The 18,486-nt window shown below is 41.4% G+C and overlaps 2 protein-coding genes across 3 annotated transcripts; one reads left to right on the forward strand and one right to left on the reverse strand.

Moving 5' to 3' along the window:
• Positions 1 to 1,231: 1,231 nt before the first annotated feature.
• Positions 1,232 to 13,972, forward strand: aadac (arylacetamide deacetylase). 2 transcript variants are annotated; one of them, XM_085430284.1, is made up of 5 exons: positions 1,232 to 1,853; positions 3,193 to 3,421; positions 3,969 to 4,038; positions 5,858 to 6,029; positions 11,598 to 13,972. In XM_085430284.1, the coding sequence occupies exons 1-5, from the start codon at positions 1,713 to 1,715 to the stop codon at positions 12,210 to 12,212; spliced, it is 1,227 nt and encodes a 408-aa protein (XP_085286410.1). In that variant the 5' UTR covers positions 1,232 to 1,712; the 3' UTR covers positions 12,213 to 13,972. The 2 variants fall into 2 exon arrangements, with proteins under 2 accessions (XP_085286410.1, XP_085286412.1); XM_085430286.1 differs by lacking the exons at positions 1,232 to 1,853; positions 3,193 to 3,421; positions 3,969 to 4,038; positions 5,858 to 6,029 and adding an exon at positions 8,819 to 9,297.
• A 1,179-nt stretch (positions 13,973 to 15,151) lies between these two features.
• LOC146694148 (succinate receptor 1-like) lies at positions 15,152 to 18,085 on the reverse strand. Its single transcript, XM_085478833.1, has 3 exons — positions 17,843 to 18,085; positions 16,559 to 16,638; positions 15,152 to 16,317 (listed from the first exon to the last, which is right to left on the reverse strand). Exons 2-3 carry the CDS (start codon positions 16,559 to 16,561, stop codon positions 15,364 to 15,366), a joined length of 957 nt encoding a protein of 318 aa, XP_085334959.1. The 5' UTR covers positions 16,562 to 16,638; positions 17,843 to 18,085; the 3' UTR covers positions 15,152 to 15,363.
• Positions 18,086 to 18,486: the final 401 nt, after the last annotated feature.

An 18,486-nucleotide genomic window follows, 5' to 3' on the forward strand; every position in this document is an offset into this window, starting at 1 on the left:
TGGCATAGCACTGCACAGCATGACTATACGTAGATGAAGACAACATACCCACCCCCACATCATCTGACACCCATCCTCCCCATTAACAAGATGCAAAGAGTGGAGAGAGCTCCATGAAAGATTTACAAGTGATCTGAGGTGGTCTCCATCAGAAGCAGAGATGAGGCCAGTTGTTGGAGGCGAACGAGAGGGAGGGAATTCCAGGGAGAATCCCTGAGTGTCTGAAGTGTGATTTTGTATTCAGAGAAGAGATTTAGTATTCCACTGCTCAGCAGTGAGCGGTCTCATGGATGCTTTCACCCACTGTCACGCCCTGCATCGTGCAGATTCTATCTCAATTGAGTTTGACGGCTGATGGAAGGAGACACATACTTGCACCTTAACACCAGCCAACTTTAAATTCCAGTTCAACTAAAAGAAATTAAAAAGATCATAACAGAGAGGTCAACTCTAAGTCATGGGGAGGTATATAGTTCATAATTTCTCAGATGAACCCTATAGAGAAATCAAACTATTTCAGACCAAGGCTTTAGGATATGGATTTATTATATGGATCATTTCATTTAAAAACATAAACAGCTAGAGTTTGCAACTTTGACAGCAAAGGGGCTCCTCATTATTTACTGACCTCAGCTTCCCCGTGTCTCTTATTTGACCAAATGCAATGAAGTAATGTAATGAAGGCTGGCCCTCATCTTCTTTTTCTCATCTTGATCCAGGATGATCCAGCTGGCATCAGCCTTCTTTTGTGTTCAGAAAACTTGACAGTGCACATGCTAGGGTAGCCTTCACTACTGGCATTGCTCCAGTGTTGGTTTGAACGGTTTTGTTTTAATAAATTCCATCTGTCTCGAGTACATCTCTTGTGACGCCCCACTTCTGTTGAACCAGTTTGTCACTTTTTCTACACAAAGATATACCCATGAAAATAAGATAAACTAAACCAAAAAGTCCTGCATCTGCACATTTTTCTTCCCATTGCTGCAGCAAGCACCAAATCGTCCCTCCTGCAGCGTTTGCAAACGTGAGTGCATCAGAGAGTCATGTTGCTTTTGACAGTCCTACCAAGAAAGCAGACATCAGAGTTGGCTCCGTCACCAATTATATAATTAGCTTGGACAGCCTTGCAACCAAATCTGCAACAGACTTTAGCTGTGTCCATATAGAAGCTACACAGACTTTCTCCTCATATAAAGTCAACTGGAAAACTTGTAGCCGGGGAATGGAAAGAGTGAAAGGGAAAATGAAAAAAAAGGGGAAATCTGAATCCACCAGCCATGTTTGAGGTACAAGCCACGACATTCGTGCATCAGGTGCATCTTAGCATAAAGTTTAGTCGCGCGCCCCGTGTAATCTAGCGATTAGAAGGCACCTGAGGAATTTGAGTTGTAGGCCAAGGTGGGACGGTTCCTGCCTCGTGAGCACACAGCGTGCGCGCTCCTGTCTCCATATCACTGACACTTCAATTAATTCTGCTGCTCCACGAGACAGACACGCACTAAGGAGCCCACTGGAGCATCGAGAAAAGCTCAGAATTTGCGCACAGATGACCACAAAATGACACCGAGCGCTCGCTGTAGAATTTAGCTCGCGTGGATCCAAGAATTGATTCCGTGAGTAAGCTTAGTCGCGAAGCGAAGTGACTTAAAACAAGCGCAACAGCCCGTTTGTTTTGCACCCCGCAGTTTGTGGCCAGGGACCCACGCTGGAAAATGAGGCTGGGAAGCATAATTTTATTCGTCGCTTTCTGCTCTTTCACCGCTTATTACGTTTACGAGCCCATTCCCGAGGAGATAGAAGAGAGATGGAAACTCATGCTGACCAACTCTTTCTTTAGAAGTCTCAGCCATCTGGTAAGAAAAATAAAAAATAAAAGAACTATTCTTGCCGTCTATCTTGATAATCTGCTCTGCTGTTACTGAAATACAAGCCCAAAGAGTGTAGGCTCTTCAGTATTGTGGATGTATGAACACACCTTTCTGATCACTTTAATGCACTGTATGTATGTCATGTAGCCATAAGCTGAGAAACGGTAGGTAAACTGCCTTTGTTCTCTGAGCAGCTAAGGTGGCAGGTTAAACGTTTTGTTTTTTTGCTGATGTAGATGCACATGCTGGTTACACCAGATTATGTCAAATGCTAATCCATGTTTTGTATAGTCCTGCTCACCTGTTCTAATAATAGAACCTATCAAGGGAACCCGTCTGCGTTTATGACGGATAAGACGCCCGTGGTTTACTGTAGCCCATTGTGCTACGGCTAATAGAGGTGGATTTTTTTTTTATTGTCTTCAAATGCGGTTTGCATAGATTAGTGTTGCACCATATCATCAGTAGTAGTGTAGTTTTAATATAATGGTTAGTGGATTTATTTTGGAACACCTTTTTTTCTTATTAACATCCTAAGTATTAAGTAAATCTTAGTGCTGCACTTGTTTTTAATATTGATTATTATGCAGTTAGAAAAAAGGTGCAGTCTACTACCTCGAACACCACAGGACAATTCTGTTATTAAACTAGAGATAGTGGTATCTCATTTTTCCCTTTTAACATGAGAACATGAGAGTTACAAAAAATCATCTGTTTTGGAGATGTAATGACCATTTTGTAACAAAATCCTGAATTTTGATTTAATACTAAAATGTTTAGTACACATCACTTTGGTCTTTGTAATGTCAAGAAAGGGACCCCTCTTGTGTTTTTTTTTTCTTTCTTTTTTTTTCTTTCTTTTTTTTAATAAAACTACTGCCTGACAGGAGCTCCTGATGGTACTCGTCCTAGATGACTCTGATTAGGTTATTGTGGGCACATCAGCTGATTACCCTGAAGCCAGCTTTCTACTGCTTCAGCAAGCAGACATAATGGAGTACCAGTCATGCTTTTATTTCATTTAGATATGACTTCTTTCAACGGTTAACTTTAGGGGACTTGACATTTTGCCAGACAGCGTTCTTGTGACTCCTTGTTTCTCTCGCTTCCTCCTTATCATGGTCACAAGTTTGGCATATTTGACCTTTTCTGTTTTGAATATTATGGATGTTAGGCTGGCATAAGTGTACATAGTATAAGCCTGTTTATCCTAACATTATCATTTGTACAAAAGGTAGTAGAGATGGGTCATGTTTCACAAACACTAACAAATTATGTGATGTGTTTTTCTCTACACCTTACATTTGCCTTTCTCCATTTCCAGGCAGACATAAGCGAATTACTGGGCCTGAAGGACTACATGGGGGTAATGTACTTCATTACTCTTTTAGAGAAGATTGCACCTGTTTCTGATGAGCATGTCAAGGTGACAGAAGAAAAGTTTGATGGAGTAGAGGTGGTGTTATATCAGCCAAAGCACCGAGGTAGTGACACAGACCTCAGGAGAGCAATCATATACCTGCACGGTGGAGGATGGTGTCTGGGGAGTTCCAGTAAGTAGTTGGGCTGGGCTCTGTTCTCCTTTATCACACTGAATAATGACTCTGTGGCTTTTAAAGGTGAACTGAAAGATGAACACATTGTGTGTTCATCTCAGAATATTACCATTGTTATTTCAAGAGAGTAGTGGTGATATTCTCTGATTGATTGATTGCGGTTCATGACATTACAGCTTCATATCGACTCCCAGTGGCTGGACTGTGACAGGATCATAAATAATGAACAAACTGTGAATCACAAATCACAAAGCTTTCAGTTTCCTGAGGAAATAACATGCCTTCTGCAAGATCGGTGGGGACCTCAGGGGGTGGTTACCCTTGCTAATCCAAAGACGAGACATGCAGTTTGACACATCTCACGCTGCTCGTGCAATCTGTTAAAGGCCTTTCACAATTACAGTAACATGAATCTTTCCAGGAAGTATTGCTAAGCTGAATGCCAGGTTCATCTCTCTTACTGTAGCATCAAATTTATGAAATTTAATGCGATGTATTGTATTACTTAAGTCTTTTTCATCCTGCTTTTCTACTATCTACTTAGGAATGAGTCCATATGATCTCCTGGCCAGAAAAGTCGTCACTGAGCTCGATGCTGTGGTTCTTTCAGTGGAGTAAGTATTTCGTATTTTATAGTCATGTATATTGTTGTGAAAAAAGAGGTATTGCTGAAGCAGCATGTTTTTTGTTTTTTATGGCATTATTTAAATTCTTTTTTGTTTGTGGTATTAATAGATCTCATCCTCTTCCCCCGACTTTTCCCCTGTTGCTCATACACAATTTTCTTTTGTCACGTCCCCGTCATCCCTCATTAGTCACAGGCTAGATTGAAGTGATGATGCTGTTAAGCTCTCCATTTTTCTTTTTGTTTGGGACTCTGTAAGCCTTTTCCCCATCATAGCACTTCCACTGCTATTCTTTGGCACACCCGGCTCCTTGTCTGTGTGTGTGTTTGCTAATACTAACATTATCCGCTAAATAATTTTTTTCACCTTTTAAACATCTTTTTAGATATGGGTATTTCTACCTCTTAAAATGTAGATTTTCATAGTCATGAAACCAACCCACTGTGTAGTAAAGTGGACAGCGTATGGGTTTGGGGTGTGTAGGGTATTTCCTTATCTGGCTCATCTGAATTCCTTTCTGCTTTTTGCCAGTGGTTCAATGCGTAATTGAAGCATTAGTGAGTCTCAGGGTCAGCCATGCGTAACATTTGGCAAATAGATTAAAATACTTGTAGAGATGACACCAGCACTGCAAAGGTCAGAGCAAAACAAAACCGTTTATTGTGTCAACCATATTTCAGCATCGTAGAAGCAGTTTGCAGCAGCTGTAGTTGTGAAGTGATTGTTTGATTCTGGACATGGGCTATTTATAGCTGGCTGTTGTCGCGAAATCAATCAATGTAGAGCAGTGTCACAAACCACGGAGGCCCCAGAAAAGTGCAATCAAACGTTGAGTTTATTAACAGCCCGGAGAAAACATCAACATATGTCTTCTGACCAAAATACATGTTGTGGGTACACGCCCCCCCATGGCGTCAATGACAGATTAAAATAGGTTCCAGACATTAGTCACAGTTAATCGTACATTTTTAATAGCTATAAGCAGACATAGAACTTCTCTTTTCTATAACACCTTCCATACAAGGTAATAAACTTCAAGCCCTCAGGGTCTCTGAGGCTAATTATCGACTCTGATCATCTGTTACCAAGTAGAATAAAATATAGTAAGACACCAAATGAGTTAAGGCCTCAGGCCGGACACATTCCTAGATTATATGTATTATATGTACTGTAAGCATGCATTGCAGTTATCCTTCTATGTTCTAGTTTCCCTCAGCATGTATCACCTGGACAGTCACGCCAGTGAAGCTTAAGAGCCTTAATGAACCGAACATCAACTCAAAATAAGCACAGATATGCAATGTGTATAAAATACTTCTAACCGTACTTGTAATAAAAGTTAACACAATGGAAGGATCCTCAAATGGACATCTTCAATAAACAACTGTAATGCAGTATCAATACTGTCAGAAATATTAGATGAAATAATGCTGTAAAGAATGTTATTAATGCAATTATAATGATGCAGATTATATGGCAGCAATAAAAGAATTTCTGTATCTCCACACTGTGCACGCTTATGCAACCAGATATATACTTTTTTTATTATTATTTTTCCTTTTCCTTGAGTTTTTCATTACATAAATATTATATCCATTGCACATTATGTAAGTTATAGTTCAAGTTAATAACTAAATGGCAATAAGTTCGTTTCATTTTTATAACCTTTCTATACTCTCTCTTTATTGCCTATTCAGTTTAAAAGATGTCTGTTTGTCTTAAAAAAATAATTAAATTTTTTTTCCAACGTGTTTTGTTTGCTGAAATATTGTCTGTAAACATGACTTAAATAGTTAACTCTGCTCAGGTATCGCCTTGCTCCAGCGCACCACTTCCCAATCCCCTATGAGGATGTTTACCGTGTGGTCAAACATTTCCTCCAGAAGGGGGTGCTGGCCCAGTATTATGTGCACCCTGGACGCATTGCTGTGTCTGGGGATAGTGCTGGGGGGAACCTGGCAGCTGCAGTCACCCAACAGGTACTGTTTTTTTTTTTACTTTTGTTTCTAACATCGAATCTGTTTTCCTGTTCATGAGGTGGCAGAAGAATAGGTTATTGAGTGACTGTGTGATAAATAGTATTCTCTTACCCTGAAACAGAAGACTGTTCCTGTCTTCGATCTAAGTATTGGCATCTTTATATTCAATTCAAGTTTTTCAATTATATATATATATATATATATATATATATATATTAGGGGTGCAACGATATTCGTATCGATATTGAACCGTTCGATACAGTGCTTTCGGTTCAGTACGCATATGTATCGAACAATACAACATTTGTAATTTATTTTATCAACTTTCCTTCTGACGATGCTGTCTGTGTTGAGCGCTCAGTGAATCTGCGTTCGACTACTCCGCCTAGGCTGCACTGTCGAGCGCAGATCCACTGAGCGCTCAACACAGACAGCATAGTCAGAAGGAAGAGCGCAGGGCAAGCTAGCAAGACACATGGACCTCCCCCACCCTCATTCAGATCTGGCGTTTGGAATTATTATGGTTTTCATGTGACGTATGACCCTGAAGGTAAGCGAGTCATGGACTAAAGTAAAACAGTATGTTGGATGTGCCATGCAATGCTCAATTACATGGGTGGGAGCTAGTGTGTTAGCGCAGTTAGCTCGTTAACGTGTTGGCTGTCTAGCCCCACACACGGGGCGATCGGCGGTAGCTCGTTAACGGAGATTTGCCGTGTTGTGGCGTTAAGGTCATTTCAACGAGATTAACCTGAAAGCACTAGTGGGAACACAACGAATATGACTGCACATTTACGCCGACATCATCCTAGTGCAAAGACAAAAACAACAAGCATGCTACTAACTTTAGCCGAGTCATTTAGACAGCTGTTAGCACGTGATTCTCCTTATGCTGCTGAGAATATAGCCCAGAAGAAGCAGATAGTATAGCTTTTATTTTGGAAAGAGACATTTCTCTGTAATAAACTCTCTTTTCCAAAGATGAGTGATTCCTCAATCAGATACAGGGCTTGCAATATCGCTAGCCCGACGTCCTGGGGCTAGCGATTTTTTTCAGTCGGGCTACCAAAATCTATCTCTGCCCTGCCCGTCGGGCTATTGCAGGAAGGAAAAATATATGTCAATGCTTTTGCATTCTTTCAGAAATGTAGCTGGGTAATTATGTCATTGGCATCTGTGAGCCACTGTCAATATGTGACATATTGAAATCGCATTTGAATTTGCGCTTGTTTTTTTGCTTTCACTTTGCAATCGTGCGAACTGTGTATAGAGAGCGACAGCACTGATCTGTGAGTGATGATAATTTGTGCACCAATTCCTCTGACATCGTCTTATTAATCGTTAGCTTACTATGCAAACATGACAAGTGAAATCTCCCGCAGCAAGCTTAAACATGTGAGAGGTTGATCGCGCAGAGAATCGCTGAGCTTATGTGAGTGCGTGTGTAAAAGCAGCAGTATATATATATATTTTAGTTCTGCTGAGCCAAATAAGACAGGTCAGGGTGAAGAAGTGACAGCCAAAGAAAAGCTTACCACAAAACGGAGAAGTTATGACAAATCAGACTATAAGGCAAAAAGAAAGTGCAGCTTTATGGTTTCATGGACAAAATAATTTCTGTGGCTGCAATATGACGAACTATATAACCAGGGCTGCACATAAGTGGTCCGCAGGTGCGCATTCGCTGTCAAAATAAAAAACACGCACAAGGGTTAGGGTTAAATTTAAAAACTGTACTTTTGAGTTAAAATATAAATTTATAATTTTAATAAATGAAAAATTAAAAAGGCATGAACATTTTTTTTGTATCGAAAAAATATCGAACCGTGACACCAAAGTATCGAACCGAACCGTGAATTTTGTGTATCGTTGCACCCCTAATATATATATATATATATATGTATGTATGTATATAGTGCCAAATCACAACAAGGAGCTTTATATTGTAAGGTAAGTTCACTAATACAAAGAAAACAGAGAATAACTCAGCAATCATATAACCCCCTACGAGCAAGCACTTTGGCAACAGTGGGAAGAAAAAGAAAACTTTTAACAGAAAGAAACCTCCAGCACAAATGAGCCTTATATCAAGAACCTACATCTGAACACAGCCAAGACCAAGGAGATGGTAATCGACTTCAGAAGAACAAAGCGATCTGAGATCTTCTACCGCTCACCATCGAGAGCCTTCTGACCTACTGCTGTACTGTGGAGGATAAGAGGAAACTGCAGCAGGTGGTGATGGCGGAAGAGCGGGCAATTGGCACTTCACTAACCCCCCTCAGAGAAATTTATACTGGCAGACTTCAGTGAAAGCCAGTATCATCATCAAGGACCCCTCGCACCCTGGACACTCACGTTTTTTTCCATCCTCCCCTCTGGTAAACACTACAGGTCGATCAGATCAAAGGCAAACAGACTCAAAGGTTTCTACCCACAGGCTGTCACATGCTCTACCTCCAACCTGATTGAAGGTTAACTGTGCTGTTAACATTTATGGGAATTTCAACTGTTTTAAAAACTGTATTTATTTACTGTCTCGGAGGCCACACCGAGACAGCACCGGTGGGCGGCCACGTGGCCCGTGGCCGAGACGAGACAGTTCAGATGGGCGGCCACGTGGAAGGCGGCAGCGACCACTAAGCCGGTCCGGTGGGTGGCCGCGGCGGGTGGCCGCGGCGGTCGAGATGAGACTGTTCCGGTGGGTGGCCGCAGCTGTCGAGATGAGACTGTTCCGGTGGGTGGCCGCGAGGAAGGCGGCGGCGGCCACTGAGCAGGTCCGGTGGGCGGCCGCGAGGAAGATGCCGGCGATGACGGCCACTGAGCAGGTCCGGTGGGCGGCCGCAAGGAAGACGCCGGCGATGACGTCCAGAACATGGCTGGCGCGACGACGCGGCAGCCGCAGGACCAGGCAAAGCAGAAGCCGAGGCCGGACCGGGCGAAGCAGAAGCCGAGGCTGAGGCCGGACCAGGCGAGGCAGCGGCTGAGTCTGATGCCGGACCAGGCGGCGCAGAAGCCTCTGGCTGAGGAGCGGCCGGGCCAGCGGGCGCGGAAACCCCTGGCTGAAGAGCGGGAGAGCTCACAGCTGGCTCTGGGTGCTGTGGCTGCAGGTCCGGGAACTGAACGGGATGGTGGACGGGCGACTGGGAGACAGGAGGCGACTGGACTACAGACTGGACAGGAGCAGACTGGACTGACTGGACTACAGACTGGACAGGAGCAGACTGGAGGACAGGAGGAGACTGAACTACAGGGGACTGGAGGGCAGGTGAGTGAACTGACTGGACTGAGGAGACTAACGGATAAACAGAGGTCGGTGAGGCTAATGGCTGAGCTGAGGTTGGTACAGCTGATGGCTGAGCTATAGACTGAGCTAATGAGGGAGATAAAGCTATAGCCTGGGCTAGTAAAGCTGGTGCCTGAGCAGGGGACACTTCAGCCAGCCTAACCAGGGATAAAGCTAGTGCGTGAAAGGCTGGATCAGGTGGTGGATGAAGTGGTGGGCTGATGAGTAAGCAGGCTAGCTCTTCCGAGCCTCCGGAGCATGAGGGCACTGGCTGGAGAGCTTCGGCTGGGCCTCTGGGATGGTCAGGTTGGATTCGGGCTGCCCTCAGCCTGGGTGCTGGGACAGGCACGGGAGGTGGCTGGACACCACTCACCCCCACCTGAGAAACAGAAGCGGGTGTGGAGGTAGACTGGGTCGCAGCTGCCCTCCTCCTGGGAGCTGGCACTGGTGTGGGTGTAGACTGGGCCCTAGCCATCAGAGGAGGTGAAACGGCTGAAGGGGAAGGCTGAATCTGGTGGGAAATGGCTGAGTAACGGGTGTGGAAATAGTGACGGTGTGTGTGTTACTGGCAGGTTTATTGGGGATTGTTCTGGTTTTTCTGCCACCACTATTTACAGTCTTTGGAGCAGAGCAGAAAAACTCTTCCCAGTCCACGTCCTCGTCTAGGAGGGAGACTCCCCATGAATCAGAAGTGAGTCTATTGTGCGTTTTAAGTGAATAATCAGATGGTGAGTGCGAAAAACAGGCACTGGAGCTCACCATCGGGAGTGGCTGAAAGTAGTCAGTTTTATGGCGGCATGTGCGCCGCTTTCTCCGGGAAGAGGAAGCGGCCGGGGTAAACAGCAGAGCCTCTGGTGCGGTAGCCTCCGTTGACCCGAGGTGGGAGGCGTAGCCGCTGTGCCGTGGCGATGGTGGAGGTCTGGCAAATGAGGCGGCGGGTGTGTGAACGAGGAGCGGAGTGGCGAGAGAGGGAGCGGCCGAAGCGCAGCGTGAAACGCCCACACTCCGCGGCAGATGCTCCGGTGCATGGGAGGTAGCAGGTGGGTGAACGCGGCGTCTCCGAGGCCCGCCCAGAGCCAAGCGAGTACCCTCGAAGACGTGCTCTCGCTCCGCGAAGAGCCGCTGTCTCTCCTTGAGCTTTTCCGCCCACAAGGAGAGCGCTACCTCCTGCCGCTCGTAGAGGTCCGAGTCCGCTGGGTTCCAATCGTGTCTTCATGGCACGGGTCGTGTCATTCTGTCAGGCGTTGCGTGGAGGCGAGGAAGAAGGAACCCAAATGCAGGACTGGCAGGTAGGTGAGGTTTATTATAAGGAGTGGGTGAACGGACACTGACTGGCTGGACAACTGAATGGCGGACTGAACTGAGGGAACACACAGGAAGGACAACATAACATCAATGACACGACAGTGAACGAGTAGAAACAGAGGGCTTAAATACACAGACTGATGAGGATGATAATGAGAGACCGATGAGTACACACCTGAACATAATCTGGCTAATGACACTAGACGAGCTGACACAGGAAAAGCAGGAAGTGAGCACATGGAAGTGGCAAAATAAACTGAACATGAACAAAACTGAAAACACTGGGTCACCGACCCAGGAACCCTGACAATTGCGAATCAATTCTTAGATACTTTATTTCAACTTTCGTACAGTTCACATACCTTACAAATACCATCACTGTTTTGTTTTTAGGAAAAAACAACCAAGGAACCTTGGTTCTTAAAAACACCTAAAATACAACCATCATACGACCTGTACCCTGTATATCATTTGGCCTTTAAAAACAATTGAAGTGGTTAACTGATAAATAAGAACTGTTACATCTAATGCGTCCGCTGCAAAGCAGTGTCTTTTGGGCGGCTGTAGCGTGGTGGCTCAATACCAAGTTACTTTGAAATGCCACTCAAAGTATCTCCGGGCAAGAAACTGAACCCTGAGTGAGTGTGTATGCGAAGGTGCTTAAGTATAGAAAAAGCACTGAGTGTGAAACTGTATTATCAAAAATGGCTCTTAGGCTTATAAATAACAGAAGTGTTATTTCTTTGAAAGGCATGAAGGCTGGTCAAGGACCTGTTTTTGTGGGCAGCTGTGTTAATCCAACATGCTTGCTACTTCCGCTATTTAGGTTTGTAGGTATTACAACACTGAAGTTAACAGGTCATTACACTTGAAGCCCAACAGAAAATACTGAAGTGAACTGAGTCAACCACAATGACACATGCATTTCTGGGCTAACATTTTAATCCTTTTTTCGTTCTCTCTTTCTGTCAAAACAGTTACAAAAGGAGCCGACTCAGCAGATTCAGTTAAAGGCCCAAGCACTCATCTATCCTGTGCTGCAGGCTCTGGACCTTTACACACCTTCATATCAGCAGAATCAGTACATGCCCATTCTGCCCCGCACTCTTATGGTGCGTTTCTGGAGTGAGTACTTCACCAGCGACAAAGCTTTTTTTAGAGCAATGATGGCCAACACCCACAACAACCCAGAGTCTTCAAGCCTGCTGAAGTTTGTCAACTGGAGTGCTTTTCTGCCAGAAACGTATCATAGGAAGTACAACTACAGTGCTCCCGCAGTTACCGAGGGAACAGTTGCAATGGATGGACCATCTCGATCTCTTGCTGATCCGAGGGCGTCGCCTCTGCTTGTTCCTGACGCAGCTTTACGCTCTTTGCCGAAGGCCTACATTCTGACGTGCGAGTATGATGTTCTCCGAGATGATGGGATCATGTATGCCACACGGCTCCGTGCTGCTGGCGTTGAGGTGACACATGAACATTATGACACAGGATTTCACGGAGCATTGATGTTCACCGTGTGGCCAACTGACTTCCTGATTGCACGTCGCATGACAGACAACTATATTAAATGGCTCAAGGAAAATTTGTAAAAGGTTGAGGATCAGTAGTAGTTATTCCAGCATTTCTTCACAATGCAAGAATGTTTTGATTGGGTGTAGACTTTTGTTTCTTGGCCGTGTCTCCTTTTCTGTTTTTGTGTGTATTTATTGAGAAACTTGTACGTTTTGTTGCAATTGATAGGAGTAGGGAGCAAAATTTTGAGAGGATAGAACATTTTCTTTCCAAATAGGGTGGCTTGAATGCAGCACAACACATGACGGCATCACAAAAGTACAATAATAGTGTTGTGTTTGGCTCAACAGGCAAATATGAGGGTAAAAATATCTGTGGACTTTCTTTGGCCTGTTATGGTTTTCCATCCACAGCACCTCATATCTAGTTTGATCTTATGGCTTTAATTAGTAATGCATACCACTGAGAATTCTGAAATATTCCATTAGAGGTTTAAAGAATCCAGTGTAAGTTTTGACACAGCAGAAAAGAATTTTCACAAGTCTGTTTAGCCAAAGTTAACATTTATCCAAGCTGCAGGTCACTGAAGCCTGAGGTGATGTTAGAAAATATCAAAAACACTGGCTTGCATAATCACAACATGTTTAAAACAAAAAAGAATGACTCCTTTTGTTGTGTATCCCTTACATGTAAATGGTGCACATAGAGTTGCTTATGGCAATACCCTTAATTTAAACTGCAGAATGAATGGCATTTTAATCTAATAAAAGGGGGAAAAAAACAACTTCAAATCCTCATCAGAAACTCATCTACTTGCTTTGTGCTTTAAAATATTTTCATTTCAAGGCTACAGGCAGTGAAATAAAATAATCCACATTCCATGAAGAATATTGGCATCTGTATATAAAGAGCATGCTGCAAAGAAAAGCTTCGCCATACGCATAAACACATTTTTGCTATAAAGCTTAGCTCAGTGTAAAGAAGCAATATGGCAAAAAAGAGGAAAAATATCTGGAGCCTTAACCTTTACCGATTATTACAAGTCTCACTTCCTATAATATGAGCTGATAATTTTTTATGGTAGTACATTATGTAAATAAACTACTTTACATTTGGAAAACCAGAAAGTGCTCTCATTTGGGAACATAGAGTCATAAATATAAAGTCGCCATATCAGGAATGTAGCATGTAGAGTTGTTTTTGCTTCATACGCAATAAGCAATGGTTCAAAGACTAGGGCACTTAGCTGGAGTTGTAAGTACAAGACCATTTGCCAGTTTGGTGAACAGTATGTAGGTGCGATTAAAGAGTTGGTAATTTGGCTTTCTATGCACGTCTGATTGTGTTTTTATGACAGTTGTTTGTTTGTCTTTGACTTTTGTTTTTATCTCTAACATACACAAGAAGTTGAGTTGCTTTTTCTTTTAGCAATGGTGAGGTGACTTTAGACTGATCACCTGTCATTAGAGCATTACTGTTTCCTCTCTCTTGAGTGACACCACCTCTGTGACTTCTGTACATATGGGAGATATCCAAATAACAAGCTGAAGTTAACACTATGCCTTTCTGGTCTGAAAGTTTTGAAATGTGTATGAAACTGGGCACAGTATGTCTTCATTGATTTTTAGCTTCTTTTTTTTTCTTCTTACCAACATTGTTGGTAAAAAAAAAAAACACATTGCAACATTTCAAGTTAACAGACAAAGCTAGCTTATTTCCTCAAACAGCTCCACTTGCTCAATTGTCAATATAACAGTTTCTATTATTTGTCCTGGGTTTCCTTTGTTAGGTGCATTTTTTTTTAAAGCTATATGACAATAAATTTACTTGATCCTTACTTTGGCTCCTGGTTAATTGTACTTGATTTGCTAGCACTAACACCATCTTCACCAATGACAAAATGTTCCAGTAATTAAATGTTGCAAGAATCAAACTTTCATGAAGCTTAATAGCTTAATCTGTAATTTCAAATGTCAAATACAACATTGATTTTAGGATTTTGAGAGTAAATGTTTGAAATGCATTCCGGCATTTAAATTAAATAACTGTACTCAACATACAGAAATCAGGATAAAACCTTTGTAAATGATACCCATGATGCCTCTGTGACGTTGGTGGTCTGAAATGTAATATTCCCAGAGAATTTACTGTTTTAGTATATCACCAAATCATATTATAAGTAATATAGAGCTTCAGGCGTTATATTTGTCCTGGCATACTTTCATCTCTTTTTTTCCTGTTTGCTCTGTCTCAATATCAGGAAGGTAGTCCAGGCTAAATAAAATGATAGGTCAAGCATGGTGTGGTTAGTCGTGATGGGCATAAAATCCTTGCATGAGACGCCTCTATGATTCAATTTTTCTAGTTGGATTTTATCGTGTTAGGTTTGATAATCAAGTTACCTAACATGCATTTCTTTGGCACATGGAGAACATGCAGCATTTACATGGGAAAGACCAACTTGACCAGACCAAAATTGTTCGAATTTAAATCATTCTTGTTGATTTAGACTATGTCAGCCAGATGTTTACATACTATGGTTTATTAAGTGAATACAGGAACTGAAACTGTGTAATTGATACTCATTGTGTCATTCCACACCCAGCTCATCTCAGACTACGGCATTTGCTTCTAGTAGATCGTGCAAATTTTTTTTTCCTTTTTGTAACTTTTGTCCAGTTATTTAATCAAAATTCATTTAAATATATATTAATTTAACCAATACTCCCTTTAATGATTTGTGGAGAAAATGTTGAAGTCTAGGTAATAATAAAAGAGCAGACAGTTTTTAATAGTCTTTATTAGCTTAAGAAGCTATATGGCACTATAATGTGCAAACATTCCCAAATAAGACGTAACAATGATGAAGCAATGCAAAGTTAAGAGTTTCAGCAAATGTGACAAACTTTCATTCATACTTTTACTTCAAGAATATGCTATTACAACTTTTTATTACTTAATAATAATATAATATATATATGTGTGTACACACACACACACACACACACACACACACACACACACATATATATATATATATATGTGTGTGTGTGTGTGTGTACGTATATATATATATTTGTGCATCACTAAAGGAAGCAGTGATATGAGGAAAATACAAAAAGAAATATAGAAAATAAAATAAAGAAACTACAAAGTAGGTCTCATTGATGTACATGGATGCTATGCTGATATATTTTTTTTTTTACGTACAGTAAGTTTGTAGTTTACTCATGAAGGGTTTTTTTGCACCACTGTTTTGCTGACTATATTTCTAATCTTAGATTCTAGGAGGTCTCTGAACTTGTCACCCATGAGGAAGTAGAAGATGGGGTTGATTACGCTGTGAAAAAAGGCTATAGGTCGGGTCAAGATATAGATACTCTTTATGTGCATCCGTGTGCAAATCTCCAGTCCTGCCCAGTCTTGCATAGTTGCTATTGACACATTTCTAAGCACATGGTAGGGAGTGTAGAGAACCAGAAATAGCGCTGCCGCTGATGCAACCACCTTTAGAGGCCGCTTGTATGATGATGCCGTGCTGCGCTGCAGAGCCCTTTCCTGGACACGCAGTAGGTGTGCTATTTGGTAGGAAAAAACACAAAGTCCAAACAGAGGGAGAATATAACCTGTCACTGTCAGCCCCAAGCTGTAGCCAAGCACACTGATATCTCCCTTCAGACTGCCAAAATCTCGGCACATGGTCCAATTTTTTTCTTTTAGGTCCTGCACCATCAGCGTTATCATTGGGGCAACTTCAATGCTGACAGCTATCCAGCTCAACCCTGTAACAATCAGAGCTGTTCGTGGCCTGAGCAGATAATGGTTCCTCATTGGATACTTTATGAGCAGGAAGCGGTCCATGCTGAGCCAAACCATAAAGAGTATGGAGGAGTAAAGATTTACATGCAGGACGTAGCGGTTGATAACACAAACATAGAGATTGCTCTCTTCCTTGTGATTTGAATAAAGGTAGCAGAGGCGTGGCAATGTGGAGAGGAAAATAAGGTCTGAAACCGCAAGACTGAAGAGGTAAATATTGCAGCTCTGCCACTGTTGTAAACAAAATATATAACCAAGTACAACCAGCAGGTTGCCAAGGAAACCAACAGAGAACTCAATTCCATAAAATGTTGGCAGGTAATAGGTCTCCAGTGCCTCAACTATCTGCGTACAATTAAGCACCTGTAGCAAAAGAGGAATACAGAGAAGACAGGAGTGAAAGAAGGAGAAAGGAAGAGGACAAAGGCGAGGATTGGGGCAAAATGAGAGAAAAAACAAAGTAAATTATTTATTCAAACTAATTTATCCAGTCAGTTATATCAAAGTCTTACATTCTGGAAAAGAAAACTTTAAGGAGATCTCCTTAACTCAAACTGAACACATTGAGCACAATACACATTATATTTGTAAAGATAAGACTTACCATGGTGTAGTTGTTTTGAAAGCTGCTGTTAGCGAGGATATGATGTGCGGTAGTGAGCAGGTGCAACCTCCCTCTGTACACTGGAAACAGTAAACACAGAGTAGTCAGGGTACTGGTGCCACGAATATGACATAAATAGCCATTTCATTTATGGTTTAAGTACACAAACACTTTGCGAGTTATTTGCATTTACAGCGTGGAAATATGATGGACGCCCAAGAAAACATGACTATATAGAATATAATTTTCTTATCAAAAGCTCAGATGAGCTCGCCTCCATTATTACCAGCATGATATTGAAACACGGGTTGGAAAAAACGAATTTTTTAAATTTTATTTTTCAAATTTTCAACCAAATCGAGTGTTTAAATTCTTCTGAATTTTCGAAAAAAATGTAAACATTTGCATTCAATTGATGAAGACTCGTATAGTTTTATTTGAAATCTTTCCTAATCTGAATAATAAAATAAACATATTTGAGTCTATTTTGTCAACACATATTTCTGCTTGAATATTTATATTGTCTGATTACAATGCACGACTGCTTGCATCACTGTAATATATTCAATATTATTATTATCTATGAATTGATCCCATAGGCTGCCTTTACAAACATTTGTAAAATAATAAGTTGTTCTGAAGAGCTCACTGAACTCAAGTGTGGGAAAAGGAAACCACTGTTGCAACATGTCAGTTTGTGCAACTGTTTTTTTTCCCTTTCCGACATTCGTAATGATAATTTCTAAATAAAATTATTGCAAAGTGAATCATTTATGACCCACAGTGACTCAGCCATGATGTGACAGACCGCATACAGTTACAGAGCAGGTTCACTGAGTGCTGTTTCAAGATAAAACCTCCATGTCAGTTCCACCGGATTATCCGACAGTACATTCTCCAATGTTATTGATGCTCAAAAGTTAGTTACTGAAGGTCTTATTTTCCCATATTGAAAAATTATAATTTTAGAACACATCATGTGTGTGTGTCTGGGTTAAACCACAATATCAATAGAAGTGTGAAAATAAGATTTTTTTCGCCCTTTCTCAGCCACGCCTAACTAAAGTTGAGACTGTCTTCTTTATATGTAAACAAAGCAACAATGTGTTTAAATCTGAAAAACACATCATCAGTGGATTTGGTTAAAGCACAGCATCAGTGTATAAAGAAGATATTTTCATCCATTTAATAAAAGTTGAAGCTATATGCATTTTATGTTAAAACAGCAACAATGTGTTAAAATGTGAAATCACACTCATTGCATGATTCTATAATTTTACTTACAGTCTCCTTTGAGCTGATGGTCTTGCTTGGTGGCTTCTGGCAGTCCTGACTAAAATGGCAAAATTCATAAAAAATTAATCAAAAATGTTTTTATTTCATTGTTTTTTGTCTAGTCATCCAATGCTACTTTATTTTAGTATACAGAGCTATTTCCCTGGAATTTGTTGTTCAAACGTTAAAGGCGTAAGTTCTAAGAGCACTGAAATGTTTTCTAGAAGGTATTTTTGAGTCACTGTATGGTTATACTTGTTCATAAGAAGTTGCAAAAATTTCAGTCACGTACATCTTGCATCAACCAATAGTTGAGTTCCTTTTTAGTTAGAGCATGAGTTTCAAAATAACTCTTTACTCACTTCAGAGTAAACTCACACTTCCTCTTTCTGTATTATAAATAATGTGTTATGTAGAACCCAAAATAATTTTTCTTCTCCACTATCAGTCACTCAATCAGTAGTGTGGATAATTTTAGCATGACATCCTCAAGCACTTTATTAATAAAGTGGCATGGTTTTGCACATGTTGAAAATGCCACATTCTCACTTCTAAATAAATTGTATGCAGTTTGAGCAAGTGTGCTACTTGAGTAGGCCATGTTGGAGGCATGAATTCATGGGACTATTACCTGTGCTAATACAATATTGGCT

This window comes from Copadichromis virginalis, linkage group LG14, assembly GCF_057382275.1.
Source record: "Copadichromis virginalis isolate Kocher_CV1m ecotype Utaka linkage group LG14, C_Virginalis_male_GT1.1, whole genome shotgun sequence".
Taxonomy (NCBI): Eukaryota; Metazoa; Chordata; class Actinopteri; order Cichliformes; family Cichlidae; genus Copadichromis; species Copadichromis virginalis.